At 41.8% G+C, this 25,869-nt stretch overlaps 1 protein-coding gene across 1 annotated transcript; it reads right to left on the minus strand.

The window, feature by feature from the left end:
* Positions 1 to 4,409: 4,409 nt before the first annotated feature.
* Positions 4,410 to 24,818, minus strand: LOC121868953 (insulin-like growth factor-binding protein complex acid labile subunit). Its single transcript, XM_042369985.1, has 4 exons — positions 24,798 to 24,818; positions 22,341 to 23,696; positions 5,070 to 5,219; positions 4,410 to 4,439 (listed from the first exon to the last, which is right to left on the minus strand). The coding sequence occupies exons 1-4, from the start codon at positions 24,816 to 24,818 to the stop codon at positions 4,410 to 4,412; spliced, it is 1,557 nt and encodes a 518-aa protein (XP_042225919.1).
* Between the last annotated feature and the right edge of the window lie 1,051 nt (positions 24,819 to 25,869).

Genomic DNA, 25,869 nt, shown 5'->3' on the forward strand with positions numbered 1-25,869 from the left:
ACCGACCACATCCATGGACTCAGTCACCCACGTGTACGGGCTGCCCAGTGCCTGTCATACCAGTCCTCTAAGATACATCGACCCACACGGGCTCCCTTAGAAACCTTACTTGCGCCCAAAGGACGCTTCCAGGTAGTGCACCTCGAGATCGTGGGACCACTTCCATTATCCTGCGGCAACACCTACATCTTCACCTGCATGGACCGTTTCACCAGGTGGACAGAAGCCATTCCCATGTCTAATGCTACAGCAGAGTCAGCAGTCCGCGCCTTCCTGTCTGGTTGGGTCTCCCGTTTCGGTCCTCTCACGACTGTCATCACTGACCGAGGAGCCCAGTTTGAGTCACAACTCTGGCGTAGTCTCCTACAGTTACTCGGCACTTCCAAGCACCGCACTACTGCTTAACCACCCTCAATCCAACGGCATGGTAGAGCGGTTTCATCGGCAGCTGAAGGACGCTAGCAAGGCACAGCACGCCCCCTACAGCTGGATGGATGCTCTACCCCCAGTGCTCCTTGGCATCCGCGCATCACACAAAGAGAACATGGACTGCAGCCCAGCAGATCTCACCCTAGACGAGCCCCTTCGCCTACCCGGGGATTTCTCACTTACTCCTGACCTTGACCACATTCAAAGCCACTGCCCCACGCCAGCATTCCCATCGCCCTAAGCACATCCCTCCTGCACTATTCAACGCCGAGTATGTCTTTCGTCAGGGGCGATGCTCACCGCAACCCACTTCAACGCACCAACGACGGACTCTTCCCCGTTTTTCACGACCAGCGAAGTTCCTCACGATCTTTCGCAATGGCAGACACGACACCATCAGCATCGATCGAGTGAAGCCGGCCACCTTACCCGATGGGCTGCACCAGACTGCCCACAGTTGCCACTTGCGGCACCACCTTGTTCACAACAGTTCTATGTGCCCTCCTTTCATTCTCAGGTATCTACTGCTCCTGATGAGAATCATGCACCTAGCCCTGTGGACCCAGACATCCTACCCAGCGCCCAAAGGACTGTGCACCTGCCTCCAAAAAAACACCACATTCCCCCCAGCAAACCACGCCTGCCCCCCACTTTATCTGTCTGAAGACTTCCTAGACGCAGTACAGGACAATTTTTTGAAACAACTAATAACAGAACCTACTAGAGGTGACAATGTATTAGACCTAGTATTAACAAATAAAGAAAATATTATCAGAGAAATCACAGTAGGGGAAGAACTAGGTAACAGTGATCACAGAGAAATCAGGTTCACCCTAAATTGGGAAACGAAAAACAATGACAATATAGTCAGAGTCCCAAACTTTCGGTTGGCGGATTATCAGGGGTTAAGAAGGTACCTAGGTGAGGTCACCTGGGAACAGTCATGTCAGTTCCCAGTAGGAAGGAGTGAGGTCATAGATGACACAACAATTGATCATGACTATAATATATTCACTAGTATTCTACATAAAGCACAAGAAAAAAATATACCATACAGAAAAATTAGGTCAAATAAGAATGAGCCAAGGTGGATGACCAGAAAACTTAAACATGACATAGGAATAAAGAAAGGAATATATAAGAAATTAAAGGGAGGGGAGGAGCAGCTCAGAAACAGGTATAATGAACTATCTAGGAATGTTAAGAAAAATGTAAGGAAAGCAAAGAGAGACTATGAAATCAAAATAGCAAGAGAATCCAAGGCGAATCCCAAGGGATTTTTCCAGGTATATAGGACAAAGGTCAAGGACAAAGTTGGGCCTTTAAAGTCAGGGAGGGGAGAATTGATAAATGGCAGTGAAGAAATAAGCAAAGCATTGAACAGCTACTTCTTATCAGTTTTCACAGAAGAAATTTGAGATGAAATTCCAGAGGTGGAACTGATATTTAAGGGAAAGGAAGAAGAGAAATTAAAGAATATCACTATCAGAAAAGAGGATGTTCTTAAGAAGATAAATAAACTAAAGAAAACAAAATCCCCAGGGCAGGATGAAATTTTCCCTCGAGTCTTGAAAGAGTGTAGGGAACAGATTAGCGGACCCCTCGTAAACTTATTTACAAAATCATTAGACACTGGAGTTGTGCCAGACTTGTGGAAACAGGCAAATGTAGTACCCATATTCAAAAAGGGAGACAGAGCATCAGCGTCAAATTACCGGCCGATCAGTTTGACGTCAGTAGTGGGGAAATTTCTTGAATCAATTATAGCAGATAGCATCCGATCGCATCTAGAGAAAAGCAAATTAATCTACGACTCTCAACATGGGTTTACAAAGGGAAAATCTTGTCTAACAAATCTGCTAACGTTTTTTAGGAAAGTCTTCGAGGTAGTAGATAATGACGAAAATTACGATGTTATTTACTTAGACTTTAGCAAAGCATTTGACAGAGTACCGCATCAGAGGCTTCTGAGAAAAATTAAGGCTCATGGTATCGAGGGGAAAGTTTTAAATTGGATAAAATCATGGCTCACCGATAGAACGCAGAGGGTCAGCGTAGATGGTGTTAAATCTGAGTGGGGCCGTGTAACCAGTGGGGTTCCCCAGGGGTCAGTGCTAGGCCTCTTGTTCATAATCTACATAAACGATCTAGATACTGGGATCAGAGTGACATAAGCAAGTTTGCGGATGACACCAAAATAGGGCGGCAAATTAATTCAGGGCAGGATGCAAATGCATTACAGGAGGATCTAAATAAACTGCAGGGGTGGTCTGAAAAATGGCAAATGAAATTCAACACCAGCAAGTGCAGCGTACTTAATATTGGAAGAACAAATACTTATAATGTATACAGCCTTAACAACATCAACCTAGAGAAGTCGACTTGTGAAAGAGACCTAGGGGTACTTGTAAGCCCGGACCTACGGCCTAGAAAACAGTGCGTTAATGTTCGAAATAAGGCAAACAGAGTATTGGGTTTTATATCTAGAAGTGTAAGTAACAAGAGTGCAGAGGTCTTATTGCAACTATATCTTGCGCTAGTCAGGCCGCACCTCGATTATGCGGTCCAGTTCTGGTGCCCCTATTATAGAATGGATATAAATTCACTAGAGTCGGTGCAGCGAAGAATGACAAAAATGATTCCGGGACTTAGAAACCTTCCATATCAGGATAGGTTAAAGAAACTTAACTTGCATTCCCTAGAAAGACGAAGAGTGCGGGGAGATATGATAGAAGTATTTAAGTGGGTGAAAGGAATCAATAAAGGGGATATAGATAAAGTTCTTATAATATCCGAGCAGGATAGGACTCGGAGCAACGGATTCAAGTTGGATAAGTTTAGGTTTAGGAGGGAGATAGGAAGAAACTGGTTCACAAATAGGGTGGTGGACGAGTGGAACAAGCTTAGCAACTTTGTAGTAAGTGCGGGAACTCTGGAAAGTTTCAAAAGGAGGCTAGATAGATTCATGGATGATAGAGAGTGGTAGTAACTCTCGACAGGAGCTGCCATGCACAGGCCAACCGGCCTATTGCAGACTCCTTATTTTCTTATGTTCTTATGTTCATTGCCGCCCCCAGCACCCTCTTTTCTCCCTCAGTTACTTACTGCTCCTGACCCTGCTCCTGCATCTGGCCCTATGAACCCTGACACCCCTCCCGGCGCCCCTGAGGACTTTGCACCTGCTGTGAGAGAAGCACCACATTCCTCGCCTGTTCAATTTTCTCTTATCTACAACCCTCCTTCTCCCTTTGCTTCTCCCACAGATTTTGTGTCACTAGACTGAGTCGTCACCAGTAGCGGTGGAGTGGTTCACACCCCCGCCCGTTATGTCTCACATGTGGAATACAACCTTGCCAACAACAAGTTTCCTGCAGCCCTTGGAGGGGAGGGGGTGTACTGTAGTGGATACTCTCCCTTACAACTGCCGATTTGTTGTTTACCAGCCAACCCCCAGTGAGCTCCTCAGACCAAGCCTCTCTTACGGACTGGGCGGTGATTGGCCAGTTACCGCCTTTCACTTCAACCTCAGCCTCAGAAGTACTACACACACAATAAAATACACGACAAATTTAAACAGACACAAGAACGAGGAACTCATAACATATTCTGAACTGGAAAACTATCCCAAATATCTACTAATTTTATAGTCGTCCTTTAACTTCATAAATCGTATATACATTAATTTGATAAAGTGCATTTAGTTTTCCCTAGGCCTAGGGACGAGCAGTAATGCAAGATGCCTCCACCCGGTCGCCTGATGGCGTTACTTGCAAGCTTTGTTTTAACTCGCCACGAGGTATGAGTGTTTTAGCCTGGCCTACTTATGTTTCCCTGTTCGGCAGATCAGTAATGTTCGTTCGAACATCTCTAAATATCACAATAAAATTTGTGAATATTACATAAATATTAGATTTGTCAGTATTGTACTGTACTTATACCCCTGCTTCAAAATTTAGAGAACGTGCATGACTTGCATTGCATTATCCAGCGTACATCCTATCACTTTGTAGCTATGGATATGGTATTTGTATCCAGTATCCTAATTCAGAAAGACCACGTAATGTCCTGTGACTAGAATTCCAACTCTTATGTCCTAACCTAAGAATCAAATTTGCATCCTGGCTTAAGTGACAACACCTATGTCCAGTAACTGAAGTATATAATGTCCTAATCCACAAGTACCAACAGTTAGATCTTCATACACAAGTACCAATTGTTAGACCCTTATACACAAGTACCAGCAGATGAAGCAGCAGAGCAGCCTTGTTCTTGCTACGTGGCAATTCCAGCTAATTACCAGCTGTACAACAAACATCATTTAACTCTTCCACACAATAGATATAAACTTAATTTACTCACCCACTGCTTAGCCGGCTTAAGTTAACTACTCACCGAAAAAGACAGTTAAATTTCAGTTTCCACTTTAAAGAACAACAAAATCACCCCGTATCAGGTGATCCTGTTTAAGGCTTACAATTTTCCCCTTACTTTAGGAGGAGTAGTTTTTTGTGACCCTGTTGGTAAGTTCATGGTGGAAATAGAAAAATAAAACCTCTTTGTCCCTACGGTAAACTAAAAAGCTATGCATTGCATTTAATAAGAAACGTATATGCCGTATAAGTACTGTACTGTGTTACTACCTTGAGATCATCAGTAAAGATGACGTTATCCCCATACCTGATATTGTAAGACCTGTAAAAGTGTACTGGTGAGTGCGTCATCCATCTCTTCATCCACATGACCTTGCCTGGGCTGCCACAGTCCCAAGTGTTGCCACTCAGCTTGGCCACCTGCAATACAAGAGTAAAGAAACACCACTTATAGCTGTCTTATGTAGCTGTCATCATCATCATCGATTTATGTTTCTTACTTAAAATTGGTTACATGCTAATATAAAAATAAATATATTCATTGGCGTGTGTCATGAGAAAGACTGATCGGCAAGTTCTGCCTATTACTTTCATGTAAAAAAAAAGGCCAGAGCTTTCTCCGAGAATATGTGTATATTCAAGTCATTAAAAAATGCTGGACCGTTCGTACACGAATTTCTAAGACAAACATTACTCCTTTTTAGAGGAATATTTCGTGGAAGTGTCTGAAATGTTGTCTATAGGTTTGTCGTCTATAGGTTTGTCGTCTCCCGTCTATAATTTCCAATTAGGCTCATTTTGTTTTTTGGGGGTATCTCTTACGAGCTTCTTTCCTTTAGTGTCTCAGCAAGCAATCCTAACAATAAGCGGTATTCTCAAGTCATTCTTACTGTTTGGTCCCTTGTTCAACATAAATGAGTGCCAAGGTCACTATAGAGACGCTTAGCACTAATAAATTAAAGCTGCCTCCTCCAATTAATTTTAATAACCTAAGCTTTACATTCGCATAATACGGTAGAGAATAATAGCACTCCCAATGCTGGGATCTTTAATTCAACTCAGTTGCCAGAAGCACCAATTACTCAAGTTGAATGAGTCTTCTAAATCGTAAACAAGATTCCTGTGTCTATTAACCTGCATATTAAACCATTTCCCATTGCAATGCATTATAAAGATATTACCCGAGTGTGAATATCTGTTCAGGAGTTCGCAGCCCCAAAGGCTCTGTAGGTTACTTACTATATAAATGACTAAATCAGAAGGCAAAATATCCATGACTATGCAAGCTTCTCTCATGACCTATCTGCACCACGTGTACTGATATACGAGAATTATAGCGCTTAACATATTTGTTTTCCTTAATCAAAAAGTCTTTATGAAATTGCAAATATTGTCATGTTGAGCCTGAACTTCGATACTTTCGTTGAACTAAATAATAAATGAGATATACTTTCTACACCTCAAAAATACTGGAAATATTTTCTTAACTATTACAACGTGTATTGAAAATACAAAGCAAATGTAATTAGTTACTGGTATATTAAACGTAAATTTAGATCCATTAAGTTATTTGAATCAAATGTAATGGAATGCATTTTGGGATAGTGGTCCTAAGAGACTACCAGTTTCTTTTTATCGTCTCGATAGAAAAAATGAAGCTATACCAAAGACACTGTTCGCCAGTTCGTGTAAAAATTTACTTTCAACTTATTTACTTTCCATAAACTGATTGGATTTATTACAGTAAATCAGTGAATATAAATATATATATTTAGATGTTTTCAATTTATCAATATGGCCTCTAGATATATTAAGAACATAAGAACATAAATTGGAGGACACTGCAGCGGGCCTATTGGCTCATACTGGGCAGTCCCGTTTACACCCAACCCCTATTGCTCATATAAGCATCCAACCTATGTTTGAAGCTATTCAGCGTACTCGAGATAATGATGATATTTGGTAACTATACAACAGTTTCAAGCAACAAATAGGTACTTGTCTGTCCACATCCGGTTTCCTGGTCGAAAATTAGACTTTAGGGAATTTAAATTTAAGCCTGCCAATGGCTCTCAAGTACTGCCCTTCCTCCTGTTGCACCCTATATACTGTAGTTGTTGCATGCATAATAAAATCCACTTTTTTTCTCTGTTTTTCATCCTTTGGAAATCGATGAAATCTCAAACTTTTATGATGTAGTCTGTAATTTGATATAAATCCAAATATGTCATAGACCTTCGCACCACGACAGTCAGCTGGTAACTGAGCTCTCACCGAGGACCACCCTCTGGGCTGCTGGCCAGATGACATCATGCACGGTGACGAATGAATTTTCAACTCGAAGTGGGTTGACTTGGTATAATTAGACTTTGCTTTTAACCACAACCCGGAAGATTGGCTATTCCACAAAGAGGCGCCGCTAACTGGATCAACAGCCAAAAACCTACAGTAATTCACTGCATTGGTCTTTGCTTCCCACAGACTCCGCTACACAGATGTTGAAGGCCATATCTAATCTCCTGTGGACAGCCCTCAAAAACTTTTATAGGCGGCCGCACACCTCCTTCCTACAAGAATTGTCCAGGCTAACCTTGGGCACCTCTAGGAAAACTTCCCGAGGCTATCCTACGCCAACTTCACCATCAAAAACTCCATGCTGCAGTACGACTTGCCCTTTTCTTCAAAGAATTGTTATCTTCAATCCCTTCGGCAACTACAGAAATGAAAGACCGAATATATAATGAATACATTAACTTGGGCCACGCTACTGACACAAATACTGTGACTACACCGCCAAGGGCTAGCCAACACTTCCCATCGCCATATTCAGTCATGTCGGCACACCCACTGACATCACCCTTCACATCATCGCCATCTAGAACAAGAACCAAAACCAAACTAAGAACCTGTTACAAACCTCCATGTGCAGGGAGGAGGCAATAGAGCTGACGTTTACTAAACAACCCTCAGCAAAGCCTGCAAGTTCTGCCAATCCACCAGCAACCAACCCCCATCTGTTGGTATCACGCACGGCTTGGCACACATGCCAGGTGCTGTGTTAAGTAGGTAGTAGGTAGTAGGCAGCTACCAAACAGGGAGGTACTACCGCCTGGGAAGATATTGGAAGCATAATGTGTTGTATAATGGTAGACCCTGCTGCCATATGGCATCACGAAAATTGTGACCAAGTCCCAGGTTGCTCATCTGACTTTCGGCCTCATTGCAGGGTCTCAGTTGTTTCTCTTACTAATGACATCACAACATACATATATTATTTCTCACTTATTATCATTATTATTATTATTGTTATTATTATTATTATTATTATTATTATTATTATTATTATTATTATTATTATTATTATCATTATTATTATTATAATTATTATTATTATTATTATTATTATCATTATTATTATTTATTATTATGAATACTAATTACTATTATTACATTTATTATTATTATTATTATTATTATTATTATTATTATTATTATTATTATTACACACACACACATTATTATTATTATTATTATTATTATTATTATTATTATTATTATTATTATTATTATTATTATTATTATTATTATTATTACATTTCGCCCCCCCACCCAGGCCCAAATATGGGTCAGTGACCTGTGCCCAGGTGGGCTAATCCACGTAACCCCTTGTGCTTTCTCGGGAAACAATAAATCCCGAGGGCTGGTGAAAGCGACCACCCCCGCCACCACAGGCATTCCACTTCTCCACATTACAAATCGCACCTGCGGTAGGAGTTTTCTCGTCGTTACACGAGCGTCTCTCAGCATTATTCCATGGACCTTGGACTGCCCAGGCCTAAAATTATATATATATTTTTTTATGAATTAAGAGTTCCAATATGTTTTGCTCACATTACACACCCGAAACTATCCTGCTAATTGAGCAGCCTCCCTCTATACTGCTAAAAGGTTCGGGTCCATCTACAATTAGGCAGGCTTAATACAAAGCCTTACCTACATAACTAGCTTTTCATATCCAACGAACCCAGCATATAGTGAGAACTGCAAAAGACAGTAGCAGGAGAAGATAGGTGGGGAGAGAAAGTGAAGTGAATTAAGTTAATGTGAAGGATATTGGTTAAGTCTGAGTAATGGTACAAAGGAAGTCTAAAAAAAAAACTCTGTCCACTTCAGGTAATCATCTAGAACGTACGAAAGGACGTTCATAATTGGCGGACACAACCGGGATAAATGGGGAGGGGGGGTAAAAGTGTGGAGATGTAGGAGTTTATGTGGTTTGCTTACCATTCGTCGACAGCTCACTGATAGTGAAACACTGTCTCAGGCACAAACTTGACTATGTTTCTCTTAATTCTTAGAACTTTCTGTCACAAAGATATTGTAATAATAGTACACTGAAGATTCAATAACAAATGATTCAGGTACAAATCATTACAGTTTATATACTAAACATAATTTACGAGATTAGTGGACGTGAGTGTTTCTTGGCGTGATTGTAGTAGCGAGGTTCACCCAGGTTTCATCGAAAAATACTTCTGGCCTTCTGTTGGTAGGGCGACCTTTTCTATTAATCGGAGGTACTTGTTCCTCACCACAACTATAATTTCTTCAGCCCGCTTCGTAGGCATTAGCCTTGTATCCAACTTTTCATTTTTAAAATTTTAAGAAGGGCAATCATCCACCAATTCATGCTCATGTCATTCACCATTGGCTTATTTAGTAGGATGTAACTTAGAAGAACTATACAATGATAAGGATATAGTAAAATAGAAACGAAAAGGACATCAAGATTGAAATACCAATTCTGGAAACAGAAGTTAAGGCAGCTGTGAGTAAAATGAAAAATTATATAGTTTGTGGGGTTGATCGACTTCCATAAATTTATAAAACAAATGGACAAGAATGGGATAAAATGGTTGACTAAAACATGTAATTCTATGTACTTCAAAGGAGGGCTAATATTGCTGACATACCCAGTTCGCCATGTAATTTCTTTAAATGGAGCTTTTCTTACTGTATTTTCATTGCGAAGTTCGGATATGATGTTCATTTCTTGAGCAAGGCCAGAGACTGGGATGAATGAATGAAATTCAAAACTGGGTCCCATAGAAATACAAAATCTTAGAGGTTTAAAAACAGCCCAAGAATCATTCAGAGTGGAGGATTGTCGTCGCCAACCATCGATGTGAGGACGGTACCCTGATTGGTTGAACTTAGAATTTATGTAATACTTTATAAATTTGTGAGCATAAAACAAATGACATATTTCTTTTTCAATCACACTCGCCAGCCAGCCTACGTTGTGAATGGACGTCTCTCTGAGACCCCTGCTGCCAAGCCAGCCAGCCTATCTCTTACCGTTGACGAGCTGAACTCAAACGACCACCTCACTAACCATCACTTTGACCGTACAGGGAAGCTTGTTCCAGACAACGCCTTTCTGTGCCTCCCCCACTGATCAGGGGAGGACTCTGATCAGTGGCAGCTAATTGGAGTGCTCTGCAGCAGCTTCTTGCAGCGGACTTGTGCCGCGACCCCACCCTGTGCTTCACTTACACAGTGGCTATTCTTCCTCTTTTCTTCCTTCTTTTTTTTTTTCGCTCTGGCCTGGGGACCTGCACCCTAAGGTGTATTCGTCCTTGGGCCCCCCCTGTCTTCACCTCCCTCCCAGGGTTTGTGAACAAGAGAGGGAGCAGGAGCACTACCCATCCCTCCGCCGAGCCTTCCTGAGTAACCGTGATCGTGCCGGTCCACCTGGAAGGGGTCACCAATCCTGAATCCTACCCCCTTCTAATTAGGTACACTAGGCTCACGTCTATAAGTAGAGGCATTCATTGTACACTAAGGAAATGGATCTACAGGGCTTCGGGACAGTGTTGCAGGAACAATCTACCACTCGACCACTCGACCAACAAGGGGCGGTGGGAGTGTTGTAATTCTATAACAAACTCCTGTCACACTGGAATTAAGTGGTCTCAATCTGAAAATCACGCAAAGGGTGGCATGTCTACCACATACTCTCTGGAATGAGGCACACCGGATACGCATACGCTCCCATGAGGGGGCGTGACTGACGAAAAAACCAGGTTAGCAAGACTCCTTATGCCACTACTTATCAAATATCCAACCTCATCACGACCAGGACTCCTTCATCGCCCTGTACCTGACTGAAATGATGTCGACTTACTCTTATCGAACGACAGCACAAAAAACTCAAGTCCGCAAATTTGAGTTGCAATCCTCCTCAACTCCGAGCAGGGGAAATCAATTGTGGTCAAACGATTAGATAAAGCAATCACCGAAAATCAAGTGAACAGCAATTGGTATCTGATATAGAGAACCAAAAACAGATAGGCCAAGGTGGAGAAGTGGTCAAGCTGCCCAGACTGCCATCCATGCTCAAAATAAGATTCACGGAAATAGCTATGGCCCAAAAAGCAATCCAGGAGGGACTTTATCTCTCCTACTACCATCGTGCAACCAGCCAGGTGGAGCAGGAGGAATTCTTCCCCTCATTCCATGCTGGAATTGCTACCAATATTCACACATGGCTACAGACTGCAATAACAAGGACACCAAGCACTGCTCAGAATGCGGGAACAAGGGACACACCTTCAGGTGCAAAACAAAAGATAATCCCCAAATGCCTAAACTGCAGAAGGATCAAGAACACTGGCTACTCGCTGCCCCCAAAATAGTCAACCAAAGAAGGAAAGAAGAGAGACACAGGAACAGCAAAACAAGACATACCAGCTGTGACCGTTAACCGAGAAACGACAAAGATCCTCGAAAAAGTCGGCACCAACCTATTTTGCTTCAAAATAATCTTTCGTAAAATAATGACCTCCATAATCACGCCCATCATGAATATAGCCAGACCTGGAACTTGCCAAGGCAGCAAGGGACATGTTCGCCGCCAACAACCTGCCAACATGGAATTCCCAAACGACGTGCCTTCTACAGAAATTTTCAACATTTACAAACCAGAGGCACTGCAGCTAAATGCCAACAACTCACGAACCATCAACTCAGAACAGACTACCTCAGGCCCCCGAGAAAGCAAGCGAGGAAGAATCGATGGAAGACGCAAGGAAGATGAAATACAATAACAGAACAAACCGCCAGTCAACACCCAAAAGAATCAAGCAGGAACTAAGGCACCACCTGCACCCAGAAGGACCACGGAGAACAAAGACCTAGGGCATGAAACTGGTATTCGATTTTTCTCCTACAGCTCCCCATAGTCTCATGAAAGACTATTGGCAGAAATAAGGCAAGGCAAGATAAATACATACTCAGCAAAAACCTAGATGACACACATATTGAAACACTATTCAAGAAGGAAGAATCACAAGACACAAAGAATAGAGAGAGTTGATCAGTCAACATAAAAAGATCCTTGGGCCTGGACAGGAGGGATGTCAGGGGAACACCGGTCAGCAAAATGGCGCAAACAGCTCTAGGCACCAGCCTTCATAATAGATAAACTTAAAATAATCCAACACAATATTTTAGCATGGATCCACAGAACCCAGATAATATTCTCCATCAATTCGCATGAAAAAACTCAGAAAAAATAAAATATTTAACTACACAGTCTACCAAAAAAAACAGCAAGACACACTACATGATGGAATTACTTATAGCCATCAAACGAAACATACAACACAAGATACACGACTCATTTCAAGAAAACTTTCTGGCGATCGAAATTAACTGCCCAATGGACCTATTATAATCGGCACCTGTTACCTCCTCCGAGAAGACCCATATTCCAACTGGCAGACATGCTCAAACTCCTGAGAAGAAACATACCAGCATATTTCTTGGGTGATTTAAATGCTCCACACGCGTCTTGGGGCACCAGGACAACAACGCCGTGGGCAGATTTAAACACATTAGTGAGTCACGGCAACGCAATACACTTGAGAATTCCCCACATACATCAAGAGCAGGTCAAATCGGACATCCAGACATAGTACTAACAAACCAGCATCACCATCTTAACCTGCAAATGGAACCCGGCCCAATAACCACCAGTGACCATCTCTCCTATCGTAGCCACACTCTCCCACGTCGCCAATACAGATCCCTGCTAGGATGAGATACAGCTACAGCCGGTCCAACTGGGAGGAATTCCAAAGGTTAAGCAATCCACAAATCACCCAACTAAACAACAAACACACCTCCCAAATAGACAACACACTAGACATGGTACGGAAACGAGCCAAGCAATGGAACACCACATACCCAAGACCACTCACCGTACATTACACCCCCAATACTCATCAATCAAGAATTCTACAGACACAATTCAGTAATTATTCAAAATTAATCATAGAACAAGGATGGACGCCAGAATACAGAAGACAATATTACACCATACACGAACAACTAAGAAACATGTCCAAAGAAGCATACGTGAATAACTGGGAGAAACTAATAACAGACACAAGCAAATTACACACAAGAATTCTGGCGAAAAATTAAACACCTAATGCTCCAGCAACAAATCAAACTACATTTTAAACAGCAACCAAATCAAATTAACTGAACCCAAAGAACAAGAACCTGAATTCAGGAAATATTGGAGCAAAATATTTCAAATAAGTCACGAAGACAACCTGAACTTAAGTATGAACACCGAGCGACAATCATAGTCCAACAAGTATAGACATAAACACTCTGACGATCTTTCCACTGATCAAACCAATCACCGCAGACGAAATAAAAAAACAATAAACAGTTTCAAGAACAAGGCCCCAGGTATCAGTAAAATAAACAAACCCATACTCCAGCATCTACCAATCAACATGATACACCAACTCAGAAACATTTTTAATGCATCACTGCCTCTGGCTACTTCCCAGAAATTTAAAACAGCAAGCATCAGACTTATACCAAAACAAGGTAAAGCTCCCACGCAAGTATCTAACTACAGACCAATCTCTTTCTAGAAACACAGGGAAAAGTCCTGAAAAAAAAATTAACCACCGACTGAGAACACACCTCGAACTGAAGGAAATACAACCCAGGCATCACGGAATTATAAAACATAGAGGAACCCATACAGCCTTAGCCCCTAATTTATGAAAACATAGCAACGCAATGCACAACAGAGATCAATGTAACGTAGTATTAAGGGACGTAGCAAAAGCATTCGACAAGGTCTGGCACTTAGGGCTCAAATACAAAAATAACCAAAGAACTCCCAACAACTTCACTCTTTTTGTAACTTCCTTGACAACAGAGAGGCAAAAATTATCATTGGTAACCACAGGCCCAAGCATCAAGTATACAGCGAGTACCACAGGAAGTAACCTCTCTCCAACTCTGCACGATATACACGGGACATGCCACCTCCTACCACGGAAAATACGTAGCTTATGCTGATGACGTCACCCAAATCATCCGACATCCAGGCAAGGGCAAACAGATGATGGCACGGAAAACAGCCCACGCCATCGAGCAAATCAACGAATATGAAAAAAAAGTGGAAAATTCAAACCAATACACAGAAACTAATGATAATACACATTGCCAAAATAAACCCTGCACCAATCACAGTCAACAACGTACCTATACAATACTCCAACGAAGGCAAAATTCTGGGACTCATAATAACAAGAACAGGCATAGCAAAACACGTAAAACAACGCAAACAGACTGCCCAATCACAACTCACGAAACTACGACGATTCAGCAAAATGGACACCAAAATTCAACTACATCTATACAAAGCACTTGTCCGCCCTCACCTAGAATATCCACCAATACCACTCAACACGATCAGCAAATCCAGCCAACTTAAACTTCAAGCAGTACAAAACAAAGCTATCCGTAGAGCATCAAAGCAACTCCCGCCATACACCACCAAAATACAAGAACTTCACGAATTATACAATATCGAACCACTGAACATACGTACACACAGCCAAGCACAGAGAATATGGATCAAACTTGAAGAGATGGAGGACCCATTATTCTCCCAGTTAAAAGAAGAAGGAACTACTAAAACACACAGCTGGTGGCCCAAGAGCCTCCATGCTGACATAGTAGAACAAGACCCACTTTACACATATATGTGAACAAATAACACCACCATCTAACAAACATAAATTAACACCCATTACAATAATGAATACCTAGCTAGCTTAGCTTCCCTCCCCCCCCTCCCTCCTCAACCTCCCTCCCTTGAGCGGGCGGTCGTGTGCTGCGTGCGGCCACCACCTCAACATTTCAACTCGTCTCCGCTAGGTGGACAGCCCACCTGCTATCTACCCCTCCCACTTTTCTTCCCGTTTCCACGCTTTACTTCTCTCTCTCTCTCCTCTCCTTTCCCAGTGCAAAGTCATTTGCCACTTTACTTTATTATCATCATCATCATCATGACATATTTTATTCAAATTTCCATTCAACAAAAATTCAGTTTCAAAATGAATTGTACTGTTATGCATGGCGTAATGTATAGTGGTGTGTTGTGCTCTGGTAGTGAAATATTTTTTAGGCATGTTACCCACAAGTTATGTAAATATAATTTAGTATAATGATGTGTGAGCAGGGCTGGTATTTGATACATAAAATATTTTTCTGTATGTATGTAGGTATTTTTGCAGCTTAATGCGGAAGGTGATTAATATTAGTTTTAGGCTTGTAGTTCCCGGGAGCATGGACAGAGTTGCCAACTTAGCGACTTTGTAGCTAGATCTAGAGCTTTTTGTTTTTTTCTAGCGACATTTTAGAGCGATTTGCGACTTGTCGCAAATCTAGAGATATCCACAGAAGTCTAGCGACTTTCTGGATACTTTTGGACTGTCCATGAAAACTCAGTTTTCCTAATTTCGAGCCATAATATATAGCAACGGGGTTACAGGGACAATAGATAATAAGAAAAGTTTAATACATTTGAACGGGTCGTGGTACAGAAGGAGGGACACGTCTATTTCCTGATCACTTGATGTCAGCCCGTCCATGGCTAATGTTGCCGTGTCGTCATTTATTTGTCTATTACCTTCGCCTTTGTAGCACCTGTGTAACTTACCTCTTTGTCAGATATGCAATATGAATTTCATTAATACGCTAAATTTTAAAGAATATTAGCAAAACATCTTATAGAATGAATTCTATCAAGCCTGCGTGGTTCCAAACTTGTCATACGCGTCCACCATGGGTGACCCATAGACTCCATACAGTTGCCCCGACACTGTTCACCCGCTTTGCCAAAAACCATCAAGGAAAGTTTCCGCTTGTTTGCATGCTGTTTATTAATTTGAACCCTTCATAGTCCCAATAGAAAATGGGTAAGCCACAGTATTCGCAGCGATTTAGGAAGGAATGGCTCAGAGATGACAGATACAAAAATTGGCTTCTGGAGGTGCCAGGAGATAATAAAAAAGGATTTTGTAAATTTTGCAAGTGTACTTTGTCTGCTAAGTTGTGCGACATTGAAAAACACAAAAACACTAAAAAACACAAGAAAGCAGAAGAGCCGTTTAGTGCAGAAAGACAGACAATTTTACCATTCAAGAAACTTGGGAATAATAGCTAGCGACTTGCAATGGAAGATTTAGCGACATTTAGCTACTTTTAGGTACCAGCCTAGCGACATTTGAAAATCCGAGTTGGCAACACTGAGCATGGAGCGATGTTGTCAGTCACTGGCTGGCCTTGAGAGTGGGAGGACGTCTCAGTTTGTCAGTGGTGGATACCTTTTCAAATAGGGTTTAGTTGAGTATTTTCTTTTCAGTGCTGCTCTATTATTATTTACTTTGTGTAAAGTGCAATCAATGGTGATATTACAAAGTAGTTCATGGTTTATTTACTGTGCATATATTAGTGAGTTACTCAGGATTATGTTTATTCTGTATTCTCTTGATTGAATTTATCTCATGGAACCTACACACTTATTATGGTAATTTTTTTTTATTAAATTTTATTTGAATCTTTTGTAATGTGTATAATTCCAAACCTTCACTCCTGAGCTGTTGGGATAAAGAGAGGGCTGTGATAGAACCTGGGACTAAGATGTGCTGAGTTGCCAATTGTTTTTTGTTTTTTTTGTTGTGCCATATTTGCCCTCATTAGTATATTAATCTTTAACGTAATTCAAGTTGATTAGTTATGGCATAACAGTACAATGTCAAAGAAATCTTTGACAGGAAAGTTTGATTTGGTAACTATTACCAGGGACTGTGAAGACATGTTTAAATGACTGTGATCAATGCTAGTAAAATACGACTATGCATTGCTGTATTTAAGATAGCCATAGTGGCGTCATTGCGACCCCTGCCCATTATGGTTTAGTATGTATTGATTGCTTTGCGCATGCATGTGGCAGGTTCGGCGTTACTATCCGGGTCACCTGGCCTGCCGAATATTAGCCTGAGTTGTGCTTTAACCAGGAGAACATGTGCTGCAACGCTCCGCACAACCGTTTGCCTTCCAGACGACCCTTTGGGGACCTAAGATCCCCAAAAGACCTTACTAAGTTGAGTGACAAAATTTTGCACACGTTCAGTTTTAGGCATGCAGAATTTTCTGAAAGTGAAAAAGTGAAGCCAAATGAGATCCAGAAGACATCCAGATAAATTTCTGAAACAATGATGGTAAATAAAGGAAATCGACCTGGTATTATGAATTTTATTTAAGTTTTTCTATTATTGCCTATACTCAGTTTAACTGCCATACGCCAGGGCGTCCTATTACCTCGATTCCGACGAGATGCAAAGGCTCCCCATGGCTTCAGACGATGAGGGATCTAAAGGAGAAGTGCCTGTATTGGACCTGGGATGTTCTGTGTAATTTCGCATTGGCAGCGAGGAAAATTATATTATGAGAGTAACAGTGACAAGGAGGGAGAGGAACGATTGCACCACTTTTACCCTGCCTCCCATCCCGCCCTTCCCCCCTCCCAGCCAATTATCGCCTTGTCATGGGTTGCGTTAGGCTTACCCACGCAACCAACTCCAAAGTTTGTTTTACCAGAGATAAGACGCCCGGCGAGGCATAACTGGGACATGTATTTTTCATTCGTGTATGTCAGCCAGCCTTTAGGGGGGTGAGCAGTGAAACAGTGTTGTACTGTTCATCGCTTCACACCCAAAAACCTCATTTTAAGTAGTACCCCCTGAGCCATGGGTTAGTTAGGACGTCGTCTCCATTCTCTCCCTCCTGAAGGGGGGGGGGCGGGACACCACACCACACAGAGTACTCCACCGCCACTCCGTCCTGTGAACCGTCGTCGACACGAGACTAAGTGTGTTAACCTAGGCTTGTTATCCCCGTGGAAATATCACGTGTGGAAGCCTGGTTGCGACAAAAGCAATCCAGGCTGGTCTATTGCACCTAAATGGTTAATTCAGTTCACGCTTACCAGTTCTCCTTGCCGCGACAACCGTCTACCGTGACTCAGTGACGCGAGACTATGTGTGGTAAACCAAGAGTACCTTTTGTTGTTATGGCCGTGGAAGGTCGACACGAGACTAAGCGTGTTAACCTAGGTTGTTATCCCCGTGGAAATATCACGTGTGGAAGCCTGGTTGCGACAAAAGCAATCCAGGCTGGTCTATTGCACCTAGATGGTTAATTCAAGTCAAGCTTACAGAGTTCTCCTGCAGGCCACCATGTGTGGTAACCCAAGAGTACTTTTTGTTGCTGTGGCCCGTGGAAAGAAGTCCTTGTGCGGAAGCCTGGTTGCAACAAAAGCAATCCAGGCTGGCAGTAAATGTATCACTTGAAGAATTAAGGCTCTGTTAAGTCATACCACAGTAGAGTAATCACATGTGTCCCCAAGTTGGAAATTCTCTTTTAGGAGATTAATTTTATTACAGCGTGAACGTGAGTGAATCATATATCCATGCAAATTGTAAATCATTGTATGGAAGCTTGACAAATAAATGTAAGTGCAATTATCTGCCCGTATCTGTGATCCTATCTTATTATTACTAAAGGTAATGACTGATTGGTTATGACATAGTATAACCAATAACTTAGATGGATGTTGAAAATTAAATGAATTCATTAAATCATCATTTATCAAGTATAAATCATGGAATGTCGAGTGGTGGATTGAACTTCTACGTAGATACGCCATAATCTCCTGTAAGTAATCAGTGTGAAGGTATCGGACTCTACGGTAAGAAATAAGAAATATTATATTATTATCTTTATATAATATAATCCACTCCTACTACCAACCGATCCACCCCAAAACCATGACAATTGGCGCCCGAACAGGGACACAGACCGCGGATAATTGCACTCTTGTCAGCAGTTTGTGCAAACGCGTATATTGTACTACGAAATGATTACTAGTACATTTGATGGGACTCTAAGAAATTTTGAATGTGAAGTTAAAGGAAAAAAAAAACAAAACAGAAGAGGACTTGTGATGTTTGCCAGAACCAGCGACGGAGGGCGAGTTCTACCTGCACCCCTGTGGCCTCTCACAGTGATCCCCGAACCCTTGAGAGGGTGGCGGCGGACATTGTGGTCAGCAAACCCAGTTCCACATCAGCCAGCTGATTCAGTACGAGGCGGTGGACTGCACACCCAAGGGTGAGTGACGGGAAGAGTACCTCCACACCTTTGGGGGTCCTCATCAACGGAAGGACCCAGTTCCACCTCAGCCTCCCGATTTACTACGAGGCGGTGGACAGTAAACCCAAGGGCGAGTGACGGACAGATTTACATCTTCATTTTGGTGGACTTCAGCTTGAGGCGGTGGACAGTAGACCCAATGGTGAGTGATGGGCAGAGTACACCCTCACCTTGGGGGCCCTCAGCGAAAGAGGGACCCAGTTCCACATCAGCCGGCTGGAGGAGTCCTTCTCTTCATCAACGGGAAAGTTCATTCGACATTGCAGAGCGTGTCTAGGACCTGACCTATGTGTGGGAGTGTCCATATGTTCCGGTCAACTCGAACCTCCACGCATCTGACGACTCTTCAAATGTTATGTAAACCTTTTCACACCTCTCTACATTTAAGAACATAACACGACACCTGTACCACCTAAACAATGTCTACATACCGTACACTGCACAACACGTTGCTGTAACATAAATGTAGCGTGTTTACGCTTAGCATGAACTATTGCTCGTGAATTGTCACCCTCGCCTCGGAGTTTTCCTCCAGCCTGAAAATCTAAAGTAAATGTTGAGGTTTTCCCTCAGTGGCGATTGGCGACTACATCCCGTTGCAGTGTTAGTGTCACACACACCACAGTGTGAATGTTGAATTGTGTGTCTGGGCTAGGCATTCTCTTGATTGTATACAGGTGCTGAAATTTTATTCTCCGAAGAAAAATTTTTCTTAGTAGGGGCGATTGTCATGGGTTGCGTTAGGCTTACCCACGCAACCAACTCCAAAGTTTGTTTTACCAGAGATAAGACGCCCGGCGAGGCATAACTGGGACATGTATTTTTCATTAGTGTATGTCAGCCAGCCTTTAGGGGGGTGAGCAGTGAAACAGTGTTGTACTGTTCATCGCTTCACACCCAAAAACCTCATTTTAAGTAGTACCCCCTGAGCCATGGGTTAGTTAGGACGTCGTCTCCATTCTCTCCCTCCTGAAGGGGGGGCGGGACACCACACCACACAGAGTCCTCCACCGCACTCCGTCCTGTGAACCGTCGTCGACACGAGACTAAGCGTGTTAACCTAGGTTGTTATCCCCGTGGAAATATCACGTGTGGATGCCTGGTTGCGACAAGAGCAATCCAGGCTGGCCTATCAAACCTACAGTAAATGGTTAATTAATTCACGCTTACAGAGTTCTCCTGCACGACACCCGTCTACTGTGACCGTGATCGACACGAGACTAAGTGTGTTAACCTAGGCTTGTTATCCCCGTGGAAATATCACGTGTGGAAGCCTGGTTGCGACAAAAGCAATCCAGGCTGGTCTATTGCACCTAAATGGTTAATTCAGTTCACGCTTACCAGTTCTCCTTGCCGCGACAACCGTCTACCGTGACTCAGTGACGCGAGACTATGTGTGGTAAACCAAGAGTACCTTTTGTTGTTATGGCCGTGGAAGGTCGACACGAGACTAAGCGTGTTAACCTAGGTTGTTATCCCCGTGGAAATATCACGTGTGGATGCCTGGTTGCGACAAAAGCAATCCAGGCTGGTCTATTGCACCTAGATGGTTAATTCAAGTCACGCTTACAGAGTTCTCCTGCACGACACCATGTGTGGTAACCCAAGAGTACTTTTTGTTGCTGTGGCCCGTGGAAAGAAGTCCTTGTGCGGAAGCCTGGTTGCAACAAAAGCAATCCAGGCTGGCAGTAAATGTATCACTTGAAGAATTAAGTCTCTGTTAAGTCATACCACAGTAGAGTAATCACATGTGTCCCCAAGTTGGAAATTCTCTTTTAGGAGATTAATTTTATTACAGCGTGAACGTGAGTGAATCATATATCCATGCAAATTGTAAATCATTGTATGGAAGCTTGACAAATAAATGTAAGTGCAATTATCTGCCCGTATCTGTGATCCTATCTTATTATTACTAAAGGTAATGACTGATTGGTTATGACATAGTATAACCAATAACTTAGATGGATGTTGAAAATTAAATGAATTCATTAAATCATCATTTATCAAGTATAAATCATGGAATGTCGAGTGGTGGAGTGAACTTCTACGTAGATACGCCATAATCTCCTGTAAGTAATCAGTGTGAAGGTATCGGACTCTACGGTAAGAAATAAGAAATATTATATTATTATCTTTATATAATATAATCCACTCCTACTACCAACCGATCCACCCCAAAACCATGACACGCCTCAAGGTCTGCCATACCACAGGCAGACTCTCCCACAATACCTACTGCCTTCTTACCGCCTACTGGTCCATCTGCAAGTTTTCAAACAGGCACAAGTGGAGCACATATTCAGCAGGTGGGATGAAAAAGTGACGTACAGTGAGGGACCGACAGACGCCACAGAGCACGCCACCACACCAGCCAACTGCTTACCTCTTTTTCATGAAGACACTATGCTGGCTAGGGTGGTGGTCCTCTCCAACGCTTGCACAGAGAGATTTGCTGAAAAATATATAGTCAAGACGGCTACAGTTAAGAAAATAACGCTGGTGGAGCTGAAGGCCTTCCTATGGGTCTTGGTATTTTAGGCGATCAAGAAAGACAACAGCATGGATCACCCATGTACAGAGCTGCCATGAGTGAAAGACTTTTCTGCTCCCTGCTTCCTGACGACAAACCTGTTTCACATTGAAATTACCCAGAAAACCACTGCCCAAACATCCAAGTGTGCTTTAGGGTTTCGCTGGACAAGCTGGTACTAGGTGTTATTTACAAATATTATTAATGCGTGGAATTATACAAAATAATTTCAGCAACTAAGAATATTTATGCAATGTGTGTTTGTAAACTCTAGTGTCTGTAAAACATCAATAGTAACAAAATGGTCAACATAGAATATCCAATCGCTGTATTTAAAAAATAAATAATTTGTAGGTTAACTGACCCTTTTGCTCATGGATTATCTACTGTAGATATAAAAAAGTGGCACTGACCTGAAGCTTGGGAAAAAATGAAGGGAAGTCTGGGCGGAGAACAGAGAGGTCATTATGCATGATGTTCAATTCTCGGATGCCGCGCAGCGAATGCAACATCCTGGTGGTGTTGACCAGCTGCACCACTATCTGTGGTGACCCGTACATCTCCAGGATCTGCAGACCCTTCAGGGGGTCGAAAAGTGTATCAGGAATCTCCACTGAAGATGAATGGATGCGAGACATCTGCAGAACTCGGACAGAAGTAAGGCCAGTCATGACATCCGCATCCAGCGTTAGTATTGGGTTTTGTGACAGATCGAGCTTCACCAAACTTGCTAACCGTGAAAATACTCGACCTGTGAGATTAGTCAACCGATTGGCTTTTAAGTCAAGAGTATGAAGACTTGTTAATTCACTTAGTGCGGATGGGGCGATAATTGCAATATGATTACGTTGAAGAAATAATTGTTCTAATTTGGACTGAACCCGGAAGTCGCCCTCATGGAGTCCAGTTATAAGGTTCTCCTCAACATATAGGGCATGTAAGGCCGGGGGAAGTGACAAGGGAATATTTTTAAGTTTGTTGCCGTTGAGCCAAAGGCGAGCCAGGTACTCGTGGCGTCCCAGCGCATCTTCTTCCAGAACCTCTAGCCCATTATCATCAAGGACCAGAAGACCTAAATAAGGGTAAGAGTCGAGGTCTCCCCGTTGAATCTCTCTGATGGAATTTTTAGCAAGACGAAGATCCCTCACAAACTGTGTGAGAGCCTGAGGCACTCGACTGATCCCAATATTAGAGACATCTATGTACTGCAAGCGAGACCCAAAAAAATCTAGGGTGGCTAGAGAGGAAAGTGGATTGTTAGAGAGAATGAGGTGAGCTAGACTGGTGAGATGTTGGAAGGCCGCTACCTCAACATTCAGTATCTTATTGGCGTCTAAGTTAACATACTGAACTCGGTCCAATCCTTGAAATGTATCTTGTGTGAGGCTGGTGAGGGCATTGTCTCGCAAGTTAAGGTGCTGCAGCGCTGGCAAGTGAGTGAACGGCTGTGTTAGGTTAGCCAGTCGGTTAGCGGATAGGTCCAAATGTCTTAGCGATCTAAGGCCACGGAATGAGTCTGGGCCTAACACCATCAGCCGGTTTTCTGATAAGTCTAGTCGGTCCAAATCTGCCATGGTTGCAAACGCATCATCATAAAGTCTGGTAACGTTGCACTGATTAAGTTGAAGTTCTCGCAGGCCGGGAAGGTGATGCAGCTGAGCAGATCCCAGCTCAGGTACCAGGAATCCACGGAGCTCCACACGGGTTAGACCAGTCGGCAACGTCGGGGGCGCCCACTGATCGTCGCCCACACACGTAGCGTATCCCGCCTGTGGGTAAGAAAGATAAACAGTTACAATATATATATATATATATATATATATATATATATATATATATATATATATATATATATATATATATATATATATATATATATATATATATATATCACGTTCTTCATGCATTGTTACATAATTGTATCAGTATCTAAATAAAGTGGTAAAGTGTGACATCACGATTTATATCACCACATTCTGGTTGTAAAGATAATTTATGATGCCTATCCTCAAGTATCTGAAGAACCTACAAGCTCTCAAATCTGTGTAGGCTAATTATTGTGTTATTCAAAGATTAGAAGTTTCCAAAACAATTTTCTCACATTCTGTTGTGGTGAATTTTTTCTTCTATTTTTTTACTCTTCTTTCGCTTCTAAAGTGGGCCTACCTGAATAGGGGCCACTGTTTTGTCCCGGGTGTGCTTATCAATATTTTACCAAATGAAATCAAACAATTGAAATAAGGAAAAATCAAATTAGATGAGAAAATTTGTTGTATATTAATTGCAGATCGTCACAGAACCTGTGTGACAACTGCAGTCAATCAGTATAGTATATATTTTTGTTCATGTTCTACATGGTCGATCTCTTCATAATTCAATGGTACGGTTGAGGAATAAGAATTAAACCTTTACCTTTATTAGTTTCTTCTTTTACTAATTAGAAAATTACATGTGACTAAAAATATCGGAATTGTTCCCGCAGAACTCAGGAGTGTTGAAAATGCCAAATACTTTTCATACAGAAGTACGAAGGCTCCTAAAACAATTTTCGGAGTTATAGCAACAGTTTGTAAATAAACTTTCCCATTTTTAACACCAAAAGACAATCGAATTGAAGAATTTTTGCTACAATTGTAATCTAACAGTTTCCTGTAAGAATAGAGGTGTATTAGCCCCTGCCTCATTGTAGACAGTAGTATTATATACATATGGGGATGTTTCTAACAGCCATAGCTCATTGAGATAGTTACGGTGATAATCCTTTTTGAAAGTGTACATAGAAACATTTTATAATAAACGAAGAAAAGGAACATATTGGGTTTCGCTATAGAAAATCCAATAAACTTTTATCTATATTTTAGTTCGCTTACCTTATCAGTCTCTAAGGTCATTGGCTAGCGTATAAGGAGTAAGTGTCTAGAATATAAGGTAGCAGCTTTACAAGTGGCTGTTACAAGTGGTGACAACCCAGGAAGGTTGTTACATATATGACAGCTTCACATGTAGTTGTTATACAACGGTAACAGTCACCCAGCAGTTACACAGTTGGTAAAGGGAGAGATAATGTATTCTCCCTGTTAGTGTGTTACATTCCCATACTGTGTTAAACTGTTATTAAGAAGATTTAGTTACAGAGGGTTGGGAAGGAATATCTTCTCAGATATTATATTTTCTATCTTTGTGTATTACCAATAATTTACCTTTACCTTTTAGGCGAGTATAAATAACTATTTTAGTGATCTGTGTACAAAGGGTATGATGTAGTTATAAAACGTGATTGTAGAAAGTCACAGTCCTGACATCTTAAATCCCCCCCTTAAATGTGCGGTTTTTAAAGGATTATAAGTAATCATTTCATCTTTATGCACTAGACTTCAATATCATGGAATTCGCTTTTTCCGGACTCCCTGAGGTGCTCTGCAGCACCACTGTTATCACGAAAAATATTTTTTAAAAGTCAAGAAAATCCAGTATCAGTACCAGTGGCATGCGTGTTCGTACGTGCAGCGAACGTCTGTGTGTGTACAGTATGTGTGTTTCACTGGACGTGTCTCTTTACGAGTCCTGCCTTCATATGCATCGTATCAGTGTGCTACACCTCACTACCTACACTCATTCATGTAAACTTTTTATGTAGAGTACGTAGTATCTTAACGGAGATACTTGAGGGTTCTAAGAAATGTGTTAAAATAATGTAGAGTATTGTATATATTTTAAGAAATGGGTAAATTTAAAAATAATGTGGTTTGGAGGAGGGGGCTGATAGGCGTTGCCACATTTGTCAGGTTTATTTATTGATTCAGTATTATATTCTAGTCTGATCAGCCTCTTACGGTATATGTTTCATTATGATAAATATAACTTCTTCAATAATATATTATATAAAATTTGATTTGGAGATACCTTCCTAACATGATGGTTCAATTTGGCTAATTGTACACT

This window comes from Homarus americanus, unplaced genomic scaffold (assembly GCF_018991925.1).
Source record: "Homarus americanus isolate GMGI-L3 unplaced genomic scaffold, GMGI_Hamer_2.0 scaffold24694, whole genome shotgun sequence".
Taxonomy (NCBI): Eukaryota; Metazoa; Arthropoda; class Malacostraca; order Decapoda; family Nephropidae; genus Homarus; species Homarus americanus.

Excerpts from the sequence above, each read along its gene's own strand:
- LOC121868953 (XM_042369985.1), bottom strand. The coding sequence starts at position 24,818 with ATGACCTTAGAGACTGATAAG. Across the intron at positions 23,697-24,797 it reads TGACCTTAGAGACTGATAAG|GCGGGATACGCTACGTGTGT; the intron begins GTAAGCGAACTA and ends TCTTACCCACAG. Across the intron at positions 4,440-5,069 it reads TCTTTACTGATGATCTCAAG|CTACAAAGTGATAGGATGTA; the intron begins GTAGTAACACAG and ends CCATATCCATAG.